General features: G+C 36.0%; 1 protein-coding gene and 1 pseudogene across 3 annotated transcripts in view; both read right to left on the bottom strand.

Annotated features, from left to right (window-relative positions):
* Positions 1-18,470, bottom strand: part of NAALADL2 (N-acetylated alpha-linked acidic dipeptidase like 2) — a 1,040,385-nt gene that overhangs the window by 48,097 nt on the left and 973,818 nt on the right. For all 3 annotated transcript variants that reach the window (XM_036443754.2, XM_045583692.1, XM_036443753.2), the window contains one exon: positions 6,079-6,172. In XM_036443754.2, the coding sequence (XP_036299647.1) occupies positions 6,079-6,172 (94 nt within the window). The remainder of the gene's footprint in view (positions 1-6,078; positions 6,173-18,470) is intronic.
* Positions 10,884-11,428, bottom strand: LOC118722371 (annotated as a pseudogene).

The raw sequence follows: 18,470 nt of genomic DNA, 5'->3' as shown, positions 1-18,470 counted from the left end.
AGTGACACTTGAAAATGTGAAGCTACAATTCTAACAAAACAAAGTGACTGCCTTCTTGGCATCATCACCCTGAGAAACTACCCCCATCCTCTTCTAAAATGAAGTGCTTGACACTAATGAATTACCAGAGCTAATAAAAAATGTCATATCAAATAAGTATTGTTAGTTTTTCAAAGAACAGGAGGAAATACTGCCAAGAACCATTTCACATTTAGTGAGACAATTGGGAGGTGGCAACTGGCCACAGTGTTTGAAATAATTTCCTCCTGAATCTGGCTTGCACTAAATAAATGTATATATTGTCAGACCAAATGAAAGTGACTTTTTTTTTGTTTTTTGTTTTTTTTGTTAATCCCCATCCAAGGATATTTTCCCATTGGTTTTTAGAGAGTGGAAGGGAATGGGGAAGACAGAGAGAGATACATCCATTGATTGCCTTCCACTTGTGTTACAATCAGAGCTAGGAATGAACCTGCAACTGAGGTACATGCCTTTGAGCTGAATTGAACCCAGGACCCTTAAATTCATGGGCCGACATTCTATCCACTGAGCCAAACAGGCTAGGAAAATCAAGGTGACTTTTACTTTATTTGGTCATTTGTAGTTTTTATAATAATCTGTATATATAAAAGCCAAGTGACCAGAAGGACTGGAACAACTGGTCGCTATGACATGCACTGTGGCAGCCAACTGGCCTAATTGGGATCAGCCCCCACAACCTCCTGCAACCTCTCCCTTCAGCCAACTCTGCCCCTGATCATCCCCCATATCCCAATTGGTGGAGGGACCTGCCATTGCCCACAGCCCCTCCCCCCACCCATCCCAGCCCCTGGTCACTCCCCATTGGGGTGGGCTGGCCAGACCCCACCCATGTACAAATTTTTGCACTTGGCCGCTAGTGCTAAATATTGAACAACCAGAAGCCTGACAAAAATAGCAGATATCAAATTAAAAGGTATCAAAATTATATAGTCATTAATGATTTTGAAGTTCTTTTACATTAAAAAATGGTTAAAGTGAGAAACAATAAATTTAATAGGGTAATTAACTGCTCATTCCTTAGTCTCATTCCAGGTTCAGTGGTGGTACTTTATTCTTCACACCTTCTCCTGCCCATGCAAACTAGTACTAATGCCTTATATGCAAATTATTTTTTGGATATAGCTTTTTTCACAAATACATCTGAAGCTCTTAAGTTATTTTATCAGTCACCATTTATATTACATCTCCTTGCACTACATATGCATATTCATTCTCTAACTATTATGCATTTGGCATTAACTAAATATTAAGAGCCAAGGTCACTCAGTCAAAAGAAGCTTCAAAGTGCTATTCAATAAGTCAACTCAAACAATTATTCACTGGGAAATTACCCTTCTTTCTTGTGGTTGTTAGAATGAAAGAGAATGGTCTGCTGCTGCTACCATAAGCTAGTGCAATAAATAAACAAGATGGCTGGTTGTGAAGGGGTAAAAATTACACTGTTGAAAATGCAATTGGGTTTCAGAGACCTTCATACTTAAATTCTGCAGAAAGGAGACAGAGCCTTTTATAGCTCAGACCTAAAGGTCACTTAAAAAAAACCCAGAAACAAACAAACAAACAAACAAAAAAAAAACACCACAGTATAATTAAGAACTGAAGACTAATCACTATTAACTGTCATAACAAAATAAAAAAATATATCAACAATTTAAATTTGTATTAGCAGTAAAATTATATGTTTCATTTGGCTACAGGAATTCTGTTTAGCTAATGGAGTCATCTAGCATCGCAGCTAAAATTAAAACTAAAATATTTATTTAGCTGTTGTTAAGTGGTGTCCATTATTCACTCACTATTATATTCAACTATTCTCTTTTAGAAATAAGGTTATAACCAAAGTAGTCAAAATAAACTAGATACATCAAATTGTGTACAATTTAGCAAACATTTGAATAATGTTTTGACTATATTACAGAACAAATAAGTTTGAATCATGATTATTAAAATACAAAAATGCATGGCTTAAATGTGAAATATCATATCCCTGTAATCAAATATTTATAACCAGGTCATGTTAAAAAAATGTTTTTCTATTTTTCTTTCTTTTTTTCTTATTTTTGTTACATTTTGTTTTGCTTTGCCTTGTTTTTCTTTCTAATATCAGGTACGCTTTGAGTCTGGCTGTATGTTTCTGAGTGAAAGTGACAGGGTGACTCAAGGAGTCTCACATGAAAAGAAAACAAAACTCAAAAATAACCTACAATCAAACAAAAAATTCATCACCAAAGCTGAAGCAGTCCCATACAACAGTAAGGAGCCAAAAATGCTCCTGGCTCATCCACTGACAGCCCTGGGTTTGAGGGAGAGGTGCACATAGACTTAGTGGAATCTGGCCTGCAGATAAAATCTTTGTAGCACACTTTTTGTGTATGTGAAAATTTGGGGGGAGAGAGAATATATATATATATATATATATATATATATATATATATATAGAGAGAGAGAGAGAGAGAGAGAGAGAGAGAGAGAGAGAGAGATTTTGAAAGGGATTGCTAAACTACTTAAAAAATAAAAGTAATAATATAATTCTAACAATGAGCCATAGGATATTATTTGACTTTCACAAGTAGCCTATGTTGTTTAAAATGCTCATATATTAATTATAATGCTAAAATATCTTATTTCCTTATGGACTTTAAAAATAAACTCAATTGTTCAAAATATAATAGAGCTTACAATTTAAGATTACAATGATGCTAACATTTTTAGGATTTTACTTACAATAAATTAAAATAAAACTCTTCATGTCTTTATTACAAATCCAATATATGTTTATCATCAAATATTTTACTTAGAGAAGCAATTTGTAAATCATTTATAACTCTATCATGTGATGTTAGTATTGCACAGTATACTTTTTAATTTTTTTTAAAATGTATCTTTATAAAGTATTATAGATGTAGCCCTTTTTTCCTCATTGACCCCCTCTCCAACCTGCACCTATTCCCCCCAGATCTTCACCACAGTATTGCCCATGTCCATGAGTTATGGATATCTATATATAAAAGACTAATATTCTAAGTGTCTCTCCAACCATTCGACTGGACACTATGATGTGCACTGACCACCAGGGGGCAGATACTCAACACAGGAGCTGCCATGAAGTTCACTGGCCATTTAAAAAGAAATGGCACTGTGGACTTGGTGCTGACAAAGCAACACTTGGCTTCCCCCAAGTGGGACTCAGGCCCCACCACCACTCCAGAGTGGCAGCCCACCAAATTGCAGCCAACTCTGCTGAGACCTCATGGTGTAAAATGCAGCCCACAGCACCAAACAGCCAGGAAATGGTTGCTGTGAGCACCAAGTAATGACTTCATGTAGCAATGCCTGACTTGCTCTCCCTAGCAACTAGTCTCCTTGCAGGTTCTTCAGCCCAGGAACACACTTGCTTTATAGCCAGGTGGACACATTTTACACTTTAACCAAATGTCTGTGAAGCATTTTCCCATGCCTCATCTCATTTGTTCCTCTCAGAAGTCCTGGAGTAGTTAGGAGACTTGGTAGAATCCTATTTTCTTTTTATTACCCAGAAAACAGATATTTAGAACATATAGAAACTTGACCCAACTGAAAAAAAGTAAGAAATGATGGACCTTAAAAATTACTTCAGGCTTTCTCACTACATAGAATATAGTCAAACACTGCTACAGTTAAATATTTTACCCTTTCTTCTTCCTGCATTAACTATAATAATAATCTGTTTCATGTTGATATTTACTGCTATGTTGCTGACAATTACCTGACAGAGAAGTTGGGATGCTTCACTGTACCTAAAATGTTTAGGTACATCAGAAAGCAGGTCTAATTAAGCAAGTTTATTCTATATCTATAAAAGGCTAGAAGCTGACTTGCAGTTGCGTGATACACATAAAGCTCTCGCTGGTGCCAATTGCATGCGTGTGTTTTGATCTGTCATTGTCGATTATGAATTTGGTTGACACTTCTATTGTAGAGAAAGGGCAAATAGTGATATTAAAATATTTATTCTAATTAATTTCCTTTCAATGTGCAATAGTGCACCTGGCCACTATTATGCATATAATTTCTTTGGCTCACAGCACACCTTTTGCAGTTCCTTCTATGAATGACAGTTATTCCTTTATAAATGAACAAATCTTTATGTTACACAAATAATCTCATTGTGTTCTCTAAAAGTTTTAATTATTATACATAATACTAACCACATTTTCTTAAGTCTAAAGATTATTACAGTCTATAGAACAAATAAAATGCTTAAAATAAATTGTTGCTGAAATGGTACTACTAATATTCCCAGAACATTCTGTCCCTTATTTATACAATTTCCGTTATTATTTTTCAAATGCCAGATACTTAGTAAGTCAGTATATAAGCCAAAATTACTCTTAAAATAGTGAATTAGAAGTGGAAGGCAGACTGACTATTGCAGTAGTCACACTGACAATAGTGTGATAAAAGCTTGACAAAAAAAAAGACAACTATATAGAGACTGAGAAATAGTAGAAAGCAGAGCAATGAGGCCCTTTAGTATGAAAGCAAACCGTTCTACACAACTGCTCAGTTGTTCCTGAGGTCATAGTTTTACAGCTATTGTAATAAAAGCCATAAGAATAATGAGGGAGAGGGGAGGATTGTAGAATATTTGGCTCTTTAGAATGATCTACTTTCCAAGGATTCCTAGAGTTAGAATATCAGTTTGGGTATTGAGAAGTGCACGTCTGCAAATGACTCATTAAAGATCGGATAATAAAATGTTTGACTCAAAGAGAAGGAGGGTTCCTTCTTTAATGATAATACTCAGTATATGGTTAATAAGGATAATAATAACCCTGAGATGTATGTGTGTGTATATATATATATATATATATATATATATATATATATATATTTGTATTTATGTATATATAGCCAGCAACCAGAATGCCATAATGACCAGAACAACTGGTCACTATACCTCCACTGTGACCAGCAACCTGGGGGTATGTGGCTGCTGGCCAACCTCCCATGACCCTCCTCCTCACCGGCCAGGCCCACCCCCATCCTGATTGGCCCACAGCCCTTCCATTGAGCTGTCCCTGCCTCTGATTGCCCATAAAAGGGTAGATCCAGCTGGCCAACATCCTGAAGCCCCTCCCCTGGCCAGCCCCACTTTTAATGGCCCCCACAACCTTGATCCACCTGCAACCCCTCCTCCTGGTCAACTCCACCGCTGATTGCTGATTCCCCCCACCCTCACCCCAATAGGGTCTGGGGCCAGCCAACCAACCTTATACAGACCCTCCCCATGGCCAGCCCCATCCCTGGTGAGCCCCTACCACTCCCATCAGCCTGCAGCCCCTTTCCCTGGCTGGCCCTGCTCCTGATTGCTTGCCCCCCCCCCCCCCACCCAATTGGGAGCAGGGCCAACCAGCTAACATCCTACAGCCCCTCTCCTACCTAGACTCCATCTGTGCACAAATTAATGCACTGGGCCTTTAGTATGTAGAAAAAGTGGAATGAAGGTAATTATTAGGGTAGTGTTAGATTTTGCAGAAAGAGCTATATTTGAATGTGAAATAATTGAAGTGGAGACAATGGAAATTATCTTCTTGTTATCCTTAATCAAGTATGAGCCAAATGGGATGGAGCCCATATCTTTTAGAAACCAATCTCCAAGGAGAAACTTCTGGGCCAGTCTTATTTAAATGAACTAAATGTTAGGTACAACATTACAAAAAAAAACACCCCACAAAAAAACCCTAAACTATATTTTTTCATATGAAACCTTTGCATATTAGCTAGAGCTTGAAACTATAAGTCATTTCAATAAAACATGGTAATAGGAAATACTTTAAAACTTATATGTTGCCTTATACTTATTCATAAGTATACCTCATTCCTGTTGACAAGAAACAAAATTTTTCATCCTTTCTCATGATAATCCTCTATAGGAAGGGAGGCTCTGTATGACCATAGTTAGTATGCTACATAATTTTATCCATTTCCAGTTGAAAATTAGTTGAATGTTTTTTTCATTTTCTAAAATTACTAAAATAAAATAAAATAAATTACCTTTAAGGCTATTTTGAACTTCCAAAGCTATGTCAAGAACATTAAATGGCAGAACTGGTTCATTGGCAATCTGTAAAATCACTTCTCCTGAGAGCTGAAAGAGAAAAAGAAATTATATTCATATTAAGGGGTTTTGTTTGTTTGTTTTTTATTATTCTATACACTCTTATACATTCATAGTAGCAAAAACACTGGAGATAAAATACACTTTCATAAACTCTTTTTTCCCCTTTTAAACCTTTATTTTATTTTATTTTATTTTATTTTATTTTCTATAAAGAAAAAAATATTGGTATCTATTTCATGTCTTGGGCTAGTATAAAGAAATATAATTTTTTTTTTAATTTAAATATTAAAAAATGTTTCCATACTTGGGATTGTAACATTTAAACTTTTAAGCAATTCCTTTAAGACAGTTTAGAATGTCACATAATAAACTAGAGAGAAACTGAAAATCAATATCTGGCCATTGAACTAAGTAAAACTTCAGATAACATTAATGATGAAATGAGTTAAAATATAAAACAATCTAAAAAATGCCTTTAAAATCTTAGGTATTATTTTTATTTATGCTTTATTATGTTTCTAATTAGTTTTCTAAATTTTATCAAAGCTAGTCATGTTTATACCACTTCAGGATCAATTTTTAAATTAAATTTCAAAATGTAAAATTTTAAATAGCATCCCCCAAACTCATACTTGGAGTTTTCATACAAATGTCCCCCACCACAAGACTCCAAAATTGTGTTTGAAAGCCAATATATTCACTACAGCTGAACTAGCATCTCTTAATAGACTGAAGAAGTCATATGCATTCATATACATCTCAAAGAAACTTCAGATGGGTGGCAAATCCTATTGTTACTCTCCCTCTTTCTCTCAATTGATATTGAGTATTTACTGGGTCTATATGAATGTCCTACATTTCTTATAGACCTAAAGCTGGCACACAATAAAATATGGCCGAGTTAATGTTATTAATAAACTTGAAATGTTGTTAGTCAGTTAAAATACTGTTTTGTAAAACCACAGAAGGGAAATTGGTACACTAAATTGAAACAGTACAGAACACATAAGAGATATAACTTATAAGAAAAATGCCTTGTTAAATATTAAAATCCACATACTCAACAAGGGTCAAATTCCATTTAACATTTCCAAGTTATATTTCTCAGTTGTTTACACAATTTATATTATGATAAAAATACAATTCAATTTGATATTCTACATGCTTGGAGAAACACATTTCTTAGAAATAAAAAAGGAAAAAATAAACTTTGACATTCCTTCATTTCTTTGAGATATTTTTTTCCAAATGTAGCAACCAGTTCTTCCCCAATGCCTAAGATATCTTTTCAGAGTTTTATCAACAGCTTAGTGATCACAAAAATCCTGGGAAAGTGCCTATTCTGATTATGCCTTCTGCAATAGATTGATATGAATCCTGCTTCTATTCCATCACACCCCATCCAACTCATGCAAAGACACTGATATTTGGAAATAAATTATTTGCAAAAAGAAAATTTTAAAGAAGATTAATAAGCACTGTAGTTCCGTTTCCCAATTTGCACTGGATAATAGAAACTACAGAACAGACATGTTTTATTTACACTTTTGGAATCTGGAAACCACACAAAAGATTAAAATGAAAGAATGGGGAGGGAGGAGAAAGGCAACTTCTCTGTGTGCTGCTAGAGTTGTTTTGTTTTGCTTTCTTAAGAGTCATTTGGCAGCTTTTACACAACTGGAATATAAGCCCGTCACCTTGTTTTTTCTTTCAGAAAGAACCTCGCAATAAATTTTGGAATTTCTAAGTCACCTGGCCCATGGTAGACTGCTTAGACTAAATCGGCTTTATTTGCAGCTGCGTAAACAAGAGGGAGATTTGTGTATGCCTTGCCATGAAGTGAGAGGAGATGAAACATATGCATACACTTCTCACCCACTATGGAATTTTTAACCTTCTTCAGTCATGCCAGACAATCTTCTTTTATATTTATGCAAGGCCCCATACTTTTTAAGTGCTTTACACCCAAATATCTCATTTCATTATCTTGATAAGCCTAATGACAGATAGTGGGGACAGTAAGCCTGTGTTAAAAACTGAGTTCAAGTCTTACCAGGTTCCATTCTAAGGAGACTCTTAATTCATCTTCTCTCATGAACATTCCAAGTCTACAGCTACACACAAAATAATTCCCTCTGAAAAACGCCAGAAACTATCTGAATGATTCCTAGGCTAAAGGAAAACAAATAATAATAATAATAATAATAATAATAATAACCAAACATCCACACACATAAAAATGATAAGGAAGTCTGAGGCATACTCTGGCCCTAAAACCCACTGCATCACAGGGATCTACAATGAGTCAGGAACTCACAACTTTTAACTTTTCTCTAGTGTCCTAACTTTTTAGATTTATATTTAAGGGATAGAAGCCCAAAACCTCAGACTGAAAGCCATTGGGGCTTGTGTCCACAAGACCCACAACACTAAAGAAAAGAAAAACAGTTCTTGAATATCTTGTATCTTGGTGGCTAAGGTTCAGTGCAGAGGCTACAGGTAAAAAAAGAAAAAAAAGAAAAAAAAAAAAGAGAGAGAAAAGAAAAGAAAGACCATGTCCTAGTTTTTCTTAGAAAACAGTTCTAGCTGCATATCTAAAAATCTGTAGCCTGAAGGTGAGGTTTCTAATTTAACACACATCTATGGGCCAAATGAAATCTTCTTTAGAGATTAGAGAGAATGGCAAGCACCATCTTTGTATACTCCCTCTGCTCTGCTGCAAGTCACTGATGTCCTCCTGAAAGGAGGCTGTGTATATGCTTAGTACCTAGATGTGTAGCTACCACTCAGGAAATGCATCCCTTGATCTTCTGACTACAATGGTCAGTGGAGCCTTGCATTCATGATCCCACAGAATGTAGCAAAAAACAAACAAACAAAAAACACTTATCTTTTTCTTTAATGTATTATTAATTGGTTTCAGAGAGTAAGGGAGAGGGAGAGAGAGATATAGAGATATCAGTAATGAGGAAGAATTACTGATCATTTGCCTCTGGCACATTCCTCACTGCAACTCCAGCATCTGTCCTGAGCGGGAATTGAACCATGGCTTCCTGGTTCATAGGTCAATGCTGAACTATTGAGCAATGCCAGCCAAAAAACACTTCTTAACTGGCTAATGCTCCAAGGCTCAGTATATGGGTGAGGTAGCAGAGTGAAATATACATTTCCTAACTTTTCCTTGAAAGAAGTTTATTACATGCTTCAAAATTGGTGCCAGAGCACTCAGCTTTCAATTAGCCTGCATCTAGGTGATGAGATCCTTCCTTTGGGACACTGACAGTTCTTGGCACATCCTCAGCTACTGGGAGCCACTAAAAACAAAAAATTTTGCTTAGACAATCACAAAAACTTGAGAGACAACCAAGAGCTAGAGCCAGGTTGGATGATAAGGTTCCTCTCCTACAGGAGACCATTTTATCAAGAATAGGAGAGGTAATTATTTTATTACCTAGTTTATTAAATTATTACATTAACAGAGTCAAGGAAAATGATGAACAAAGAATTATGCTTCAAACAAAGAACAAAATAAAATTCCAGAGACATAATTCAATAAAAAGCAGATAATTGATTTACTTGATAAAGAGTTCAAATAATTGTCATAACTTTGCTCAACAAGATTAGGAGAACAGTGCATGAGCAAATATATAATTTTAATAAAAAGACAGAAAATATAAGAAAGTACCAAACAGAAACCACAAAGGTGATTTACAAAAAAAGTGTTAGAGGGAATTATTCAAGTTGAAACAAAATGATGGTAATTAGTAACAGCCAAAACATATTCAAGTATAAATTTTACTGGAAAAGGCAATTATATAGTTAAATTCAGAATACTTTAGTATTTTTTTAATAATTGGTTTTCCTTTATTCTGCAGTTCACATATGACAGCTCTAAAACCAGCACTTAGATTTTTTTTCTTCTGAATTTATTGCTTCTTCAGATGTGTTTCAGTGGAGACAATTTCTTCCAGTAGCATATGCAGTCTGATCCTCATGCAGTGGGATATGCAGGCTCTCAAAGACTCCAGCTCTGTAGCACTGGAACCTGGGCCCTCCCCTTGGATGGCACTCCTGCCTGCAGCGGGGTGTGTGTGTGTGTGTGTGTGTGTGTGTGTGTGTGTGTGTGCCCTGGTCCCATTTCCCTGAGGTGCCCTTAGGCCTGGAATGTCAAACAGGTTCCATATGTGTTCCAACTCTGAACAAACATTGGGAGTTGCCTAGAGCCCAGTAGTGAAGGTAGTGAGGCAGGTGGTGTCTGGGTTTCATTACAAAAAATATGGTATTTGACTGGCAATGTCTGCCATGGCAATATTTACTTGACATAAATGGAATGGGGATGTTGGGGAAACAGGCTGCCGCCAGCTCGATTCAGAAAGGGGCAAGGTGTTCATTCTATCCTTGCCTTGGGTGGTTATTCTCCCTGGCCAGGTGGGCTCACAAAACAGAGAAGGCCACAAGCTGCAAGTGGCTTCCCCAGTCCCAGCTTGATGGGCTTGGAAAGCAAGCATGTGCAGGGCCCCAGGGGTTCTGCATGTAGCAGCCTCCCTTCTGGGGGCAGTTTATTCAGGCAGAGACAGCTGGCTGGCTGTCAACTTGAGTCAGATACAACATGGGTATAAAATCATTTCCATGGCACTTAACAAAAATCCCCTTAATTTATGGTTAAACTCTCTATAATTTCTAGTCCAAACTAAAAAGGTTCATCTTCAATGTGCTACTGAGAAACTAAATTAGAGTAAAAAGGATAGTCTTACTTTAATCAAGTTCCAGAATAAGGGCCACTGCTTTGAAAAGCACTGTCGTAGAAGAAGAGGCAAGGGTGTGTGTAAAGAATGTTTCTAGAAAATACCAAAGGCACCAAACATAACCCCAACCTGGCCTTCTGTTCCCCCTTGGAGCCAATTCATATTCTGGGTGGGGAGGCGACTTGTCCCCCTGACTTTGGGAATGTCATAGAGCTCAGTGAGTATATCCAAGTGTCTGTTGAAGTCCTCCGCTCTTTGGTTGTGGGTTTTGGGGGCTTTCTTCACGATCCTTCCCACTTGCCACTTTTCCTGAATCTTCTCGAAGGCCACCTGGGCCAGGGTCAGCTTGATCTGGCCTTGCCACTTCTTCTCTTTATTCTTTTTGCTCCTTCTTATGGCTTCCAGGAGTTTCAACCAACCTTCTTTATCATCTTCCACTTGGTCATACCAACCTCTGTAAGCATTTTAGCTCCGAGGGCCCCTTTTGGACCTGTTTGTAGGCTTCCATGCAGCCCACCCTCAGCTCAGTAGTAAACTCCAGAATACTGTAATCTTTCATGTTGATAAATTTCTTATATAGTATAAAGGCGATATACTGTAATAAAAGTATTAAAATAACTATAACCACAATAATATTTTACTGACTATTCAAAATTAAAGAGGCACATTTGGAATATCAAAACATAAAAGGTGGAAGATGTAGGAGAGTTAAAATGGAGAGAGTATGGATTTGAATTCATGTTACCTTCAGCTTAAAATAGACTATTATAAATTTAAAATATTTTATAAAGCCCTCATGGTAATCACAAAATTACAAACCTATAAAAGATATACAAAAATGTAGAGAACTTGAAATACACCATTACAGAAAATTATCAAATCATAAAGGAAGAGAACAAGGAGTAGTATAAAGACAAGAGGAATTACAATAGCCAGAAAACAATTCACCAAATGGCAATAATGGGTCCATAACTATCAATAATTACCTTAAATGTAAATGAACTAATAAAAAGATATAAAGTGCCTGAATAAATAAAAATATGAGACTCAATTATATCCTGCAAACCAGATACTTCATCTTTAAGGATAAATCCAGACTGAATATAAAGGGATGAAAAAACATTTCATACAAATGAAAACCCAAAGATAGGAGAGGCTGCTATATTTATATAAGATGACAATTGTACTAATAGACAAAGAAGAGCACAATATGATTATAAAAGAATCAATCCAACAAGAGGATATACCATAGCATTTATAAATGTTATGACCAAACAGAGGAGCATCTATACAGAAAATATTAATAGGCCTAAAGGGAGAAAATAGACAGCAATATAATAATATCCCTCTTTCAAAAATGGATATATCATCTAGACTAGAAATCCATAGGGAAACATTGCACTTAAATCAGACATTAGACCATTTGGACTTAGACATGTACAGAGCATTCCATCCAACAGAGAAGAATACTTTTTTTTTTTTAAATCTCAAATACACATGGAGCATCCTCCAAGACAGACCATATGTTAGGTCACATGATCTATCCTATGTTAGGCCACACAATAAACATGTTAAATTAAGAAGGTTTTAATCATACCCAGAATCTTTTCTGACAACAATGGTATAAATCTAGAAATTGATAACAGGAATTGGAAAGTTCACAAATATTTTGAGATTTGGAGTGATGCAGGTCTCATTGGTTCAGGCAGCTCAAATGTCTATCGCTGACAATTGTGTTGTCCTTGACAAGAGCTGTGTGGGTTTCTGAGTGGCAGTAAGAGCTATAGGGGTCCTCAGAGCGAAGGGACTAGAGTGGTGGTGGTGATAGTGGTGGCCAGAGCTGATGCTATGTTCATGACTGTGAAACTGGCTGCAGGTGCAGGCATAGTGGAAGGGTTTTGGCTTTAGGTTCACACACATTGGCAAGGGCTAGGGCCAACTGTGGGTGTATGAGCAGCTATGGGGTCTAAAATGTCAGGGTGCACTTGTCCATTTGCAGGGACTAATTGCACACTCACACACTTTGCTGAGGTCCAATAAGAGGAGTCAGTGCCAGCAGCATGCAGGTTTGCACTACATAGCCAATTTGCAGGTGCATGCAGCAGGACAGACCTGTGATATCAGTCAGGACTGGATCCAAACACACAAACAGCTGTGGGTGCCTTGGCTGTCAGCTTGTACCCATGTGGTTCAGGGGCTAGCCATGGGCACACACACATAATAGTAGAGGCTGGAGACAGAAGTCAGGGCCAGCAGTGTGATAGGCACCTGTCCCCAGCCTCTACTTTTGTGAGTTACATTTAAATATTTAAAGAGTGTTTCAGAAATGTAACAAAGGAAACTATATATGCAAATACATTTTTCTTAAAATTTATGCATCATATTCTGTTGTCTTGTTGCTTTATATGGATGCATTTTTATATTTTCTGACTTTGTCACAATCTTTCCCTTACTAGTCCAGAGAGAAAAGTATGTATATTTATTTATTAAACTGTGAGTATCTAGAGAATATTGTACCCCCCGTCAATTACTCTATTTCATTGAACAGTATGGTGACAGTATCTGCCGTACGTTTTTGAATGAATTTACTAGTTAATGCATGAACAATGTAGTTAGACATAAATAGGTTCACTAACTGCCATGGTTCTACAATGCAATTTATTTTTTAGTTACAGACAGAAACACCCATTTTATAATTCCATCTTATAATTCAAAATTAAAGTAACCATAGTGTATACCTCAAACCTAAGTTGTAAGTTAAGCTATCACAGTGGGGTTGTTTTTATGTCATCAGTCAGACTTAAAATGCAATATATCCTACTCTAGAAGGTAGTGCTGTGAGGTAATCATAACACCTGTTTATGGGTCAGTGTGAGAAAGAAATTGAGAGAGTCTGGGTTGCTATGGCTTGATGCAACACAATCTGACAGGTAGTAGATGAATCAGGAACCATCCCACCAGTGTTTATTGGACCTTTATTATGTTATCATCACTATGATATAGGGAGAAAAAGAAATATAAGACAGTTTCTTTCCTTAGGACTTATTTTCCTGATAGAGACAAGTCCTACCACTTTAACACAATTAAAGAAAGAAGTTAACAGTAGAGAATCAGTAAGCACCGATTGTTTAGTCCACATAATAACCATATTATGCAACTATACCACATGCATATATTTGGGCTTGAGAATTTAAAATGTTAAAAGGGGGAAATATTCCAGACGAGGTGAATAAAATGCACTAAACCTTGGGGCAGGAGAGAAACACATATAACTAAAGTGGAGTTCTTGACATGGGAATTAAGTTTGTATGATGTGTGTGTGTCTGGGAGTTAGAAAACCCTAAAACTCAACCAAGGCATATGGGCAAGATTCAGTGATCTGTAGGGAGTCCTTCTCACTTCCATTTTCTCTCAGAACTGAGAAATCATGAATATATTTTGGTCTGGTGAGAGCCTTCATAGCATGGTTTTGTGGTGCCTGGTGCCCTTCAGACTATCACGTTCATCCTGATGTGACCTGACTCTGATTTATGTCCCTTTATAGTAGAAAACTCCCAATTTAGCAACAAATGCCCTGTGGATAACAAACCTCAGGGCAGCCACCCATGGGCAAGGGGACTCAGAGCTCTCAGAGGTGAGCAGAGCAAGAGCTTCCTCCCAAACCCCAGGATTTCTTTCCAAAACTGTGACATCAACAGAGGACAGGAAGCAAGGACATACTCCTGACATACCCAGCCCATTTTCCCAGCAAAAACAGAAATTAAATGGTCCAGAGAAAAATTAATATTCTCCTAAATACATAAACTGTATGTACCCTAACATGGCTAAAATCCAACATTAAGATTCTCATTATCTTTCATCTGGAATATTCCCCAAATTCCCTAGTTGATCTAAATGTCTGCCACTAACCCATTATCTACTTAATAGCCAAACTATAGCACATTTACTTATTTCAAGTAAATTTCTTGTGCATCCCCAAAAAATAGACCTGCCCATGCAAGCCTTTTCTCATGAGTAGAGCCAGATATTGACTGTAATTATTAAGTAGTTATATGCTATAGGATGTTATGAGGAGGTGTAAGAATATCCTAATAAATCTCAGGGATCAGGAAGGCTTCTGGGCAAAAACTCCCTCGTTAAGGAAGGCACTGGGTAGGCTGTATACCATCCAGGAAAGAATCAGAAGAAGGAGCATATTTCATGCCAAGCACATGCTCTTACATCATTTGGCACAAGGTTGCTTAGTTGAATTTTGCATATTTTAATACAATAATAAATTTAAAATATTGAAAGTGCATTTTATTATCTTACATCTATTTCATTAAAGTATTTTCCAAAAAAGTTTATGTCTTTGGGTGGGAAGAGCTGGCTGTCTGCCTCCTCTCCCCACTACCATAATAGAAACTGAGTTTTTTTGTCACTGCAGATGCCACTGTAGGTGTGGCTAAAAGAAGAGGCACTGTTTATTTTTAATAAAGGGTAATTGTACATTGAATTGTGCACTTGGTCAATTTTCCAAAGTAATTAATGACAGAGAGTTAGAGAATGGATTTAGCAAAGTTTATGATAATGCTACAGACACATACATTGAATATGCAAAATGCAGGAAGATAGAAGAGTTCAATGATTTTCTATTTATAGCTTATTTTTAGAGATTGCATTTTCAGAGCATCACCTGAATATTGGTACACACAAAATAATGTTTTTGGTTTGCTCTTCAGAAATTTAATAAAACAGTGCTTTAGTAAAGAATAAAGATTAAAGATTGCATTTCTAACACCCACTCCTTAAGCAAAGGATATATTGGTAATAATGAATTCAATTGTTAAGTCAGTTATTTAATTAATAGATCAATATTATCATTTTGATGTTGTTTATGTAATTATTTATTTCTGTGAATACTAGTTGAAAAACAAACAAAAATAGATTTATCCTCTATAGAGCTGGTTACCTCATAAAATTTTATATACGTATGGGATTGCACAACCAAAGCACACTGTCATGCTCTGGAATTTTCATGATTTCTCTGTTCTTCACACACTGCTTAGCAATAGACAGGGTTCTTATAGTTCCTTGCTTCTCAAACATCATAGCATACCCCACAAAACAACACTGATCAACGAATAAAAATAAGTTCTTTATATTATTATCAAACACCTGTTACCCAGTATTTCACGAGTTTAATTTCATATTTAATTAATTTTTTATCTTAGAAATATTAATTTTGAATAAGTACTTATAAAGCACCTACAATTCAGGAGTCCTGGGGTAATTGCTATAAAGTGGTTTTTGTTGTTATGAGGGTTATAGGTTGGAAGCTTAAGATATCAGCAAGAAAAAAACAAAAACGAGCATATATAATAAAATGGTGCTTTCAAGTGTCCAATAAGAACACTGTGGTCATTGTGAACAGCAGTGGCCCAAACACAATTTCTGGAGATTTCACTTCTGTCGGCCTTCAAATAAATAATACAGTTTAGAGAGGCAGGTAGAGTTTTGGGCAATAGTCTCAGCAAGATCAACAGGCAACCAAGTGTTAAGACTCCAATAAGAAGTCAGTTTTGATGGAATGATGATTTTTTTAAAGGAACAAATGAAAATGAAGTTGGAAAAATCTATATATTTTGAGAGATTTCTTTCCTTGTCAATAAGTTCCTCATAAAGTGAAAAGTCATGTCAATTACATTGATATGTCTTATCAAATTAAAAAAAATTAACAATACCAATTATTAATAAATTAACCTAGAAAGAGGCTATACCATTCCACATAACAGGTCAAAACAAAACCTTCTCTGGAAAGGTAAATATCACATTTTGATTTCTGCATTATATTTGGTAATTAATGACATGTGTTCCCATGTTACACCATCACCAAAGTTCTTATCTATACTCATATTGTTAAAAACTCAATACCTTCCAATTCAGAATATGGAGACTTAGCTCTTGCACCTTTGTGGGCCTCAGTTTCCTTGTTTGTGAGACATTACTGTCTAAAACTTAATCACAAGAGTCTCTTGAATTGTTAACCTGTTGTGATTGGTCATTGAGTGCTCCTGAGATTGTTGAGGAAGTCAGTCTAATAACAGAAGTTTAGGACTATCTAAAGAGCTTAATGTGACCACTTTCTAGAATGTGAAGTGGATTTTAACCAGCCTCCACGTTTTCCCTTAAGAAATCCATGCTTTCTTTATGAAGATGCACTGAAATGAACACGGGAAATCTTTGTAAAGGCCGGGGATCCACAGAGCATGCCTCCAGTTGCTGACTGAGAGGAAGAAGTTACATTCTTCCCACAAACTTCAGGAGCCTGTCTTCCTTTACTTGCTGAAGTTTGAGTGATCATTGTATTTTTAGTTCCTCAGAGAATATAAGAACATTATTTTATGGTGTATGTACCATGGTGTACATATGTTCACTCTTTGTAAAGGGACTAGGTGAATAAAAAGGTGATATGATAAATTTGTGGCTTTTGCATATTCCAAAGGAGGGTAGAAGAAAGGAGCAAGTGTTAATTGAAAATCTTCTATGTGCCATACCTTTCAATAGAACTGTGAACACATGATTTCATTTAATTCTGCCAACAAACCTGCCAGATCACATTAAGCAATTGTGGTAATAGTTGGAGCAAGTCTGTGAAGAGGTTAATATGTTATAGTAAAATATATAGACTTTGTACTACCGACCAGAATATCTGTGTCTGATCTCTGAAGTATCTGCATTAGAAGCACCTATGAAACTTTTTAAAAATAAACATGTTTAAACATACTCCCACCCCAGCATTCACAGATACAAGATTCTAAATCAGTTGACCTGCATAGAAAAGCTAAAATTCATCATTTTAAAATAAGCATCTTTCATTATTCTGACGCACATGGTTGAGAGATTAGACTTTGAGAGCTAACATTATAAACAACAGTATCTAATAAAACATGTTTGAACGGGGGGTAATTGACATGATCAAATGTATATATTTATCTAAGTATATATTTTATGATGATATCAACGTTTTATATGGAAAGTGGAAAATCTAAGTATGAATGTGATGGCAAACTACATATATAATGATAAGAGGAGGCATAAAGAATACATTTAGCAAACGTAGAAACAAAGTGATGACAGCAATTCTGAAAAGCTTATCAAAGCATTCAGGCAAACTTTAACATTGGAAGAATGTATCATTTATAGAAATGTATGTTTCTTCATTTAAAATATATATTTAATGGGAAAAAAGCATCCAAAATGGCTATTTTTAGTAATGTGACTGTTTCATATTTTATTTCATATATAATAAATTACTAACAATGTACCGTTTTTAAAAGGGATGGGCAAATCAGTGCCCCTTCATTTAACTTAGTTAGAAGATTAAGGACACAAGCTGGGGTGGATCTATCACATTGAATTGGGCATATTAGGAAGTGCCAGGGTTTTCTTGTCTCAGATCTGTACGATCCCTTTCAGGTACTTTATTTTTCTCATTTTTTATGAACAAAATTAATTGCTAAATCATTATACATCTGAAATATATAACTTAAATATACATTTATAAGTAACAAAAATAACCCCCCAAAGTTCAAGCCATT

Source organism: Pipistrellus kuhlii, unplaced genomic scaffold, assembly GCF_014108245.1.
Source record: "Pipistrellus kuhlii isolate mPipKuh1 unplaced genomic scaffold, mPipKuh1.p scaffold_m20_p_2, whole genome shotgun sequence".
Lineage (NCBI taxonomy): Eukaryota > Metazoa > Chordata > Mammalia > Chiroptera > Vespertilionidae > Pipistrellus > Pipistrellus kuhlii.
The sequence above is the reverse complement of the archived record's forward strand: the minus strand, read 5'-3'. Positions and strand labels throughout refer to the sequence as shown.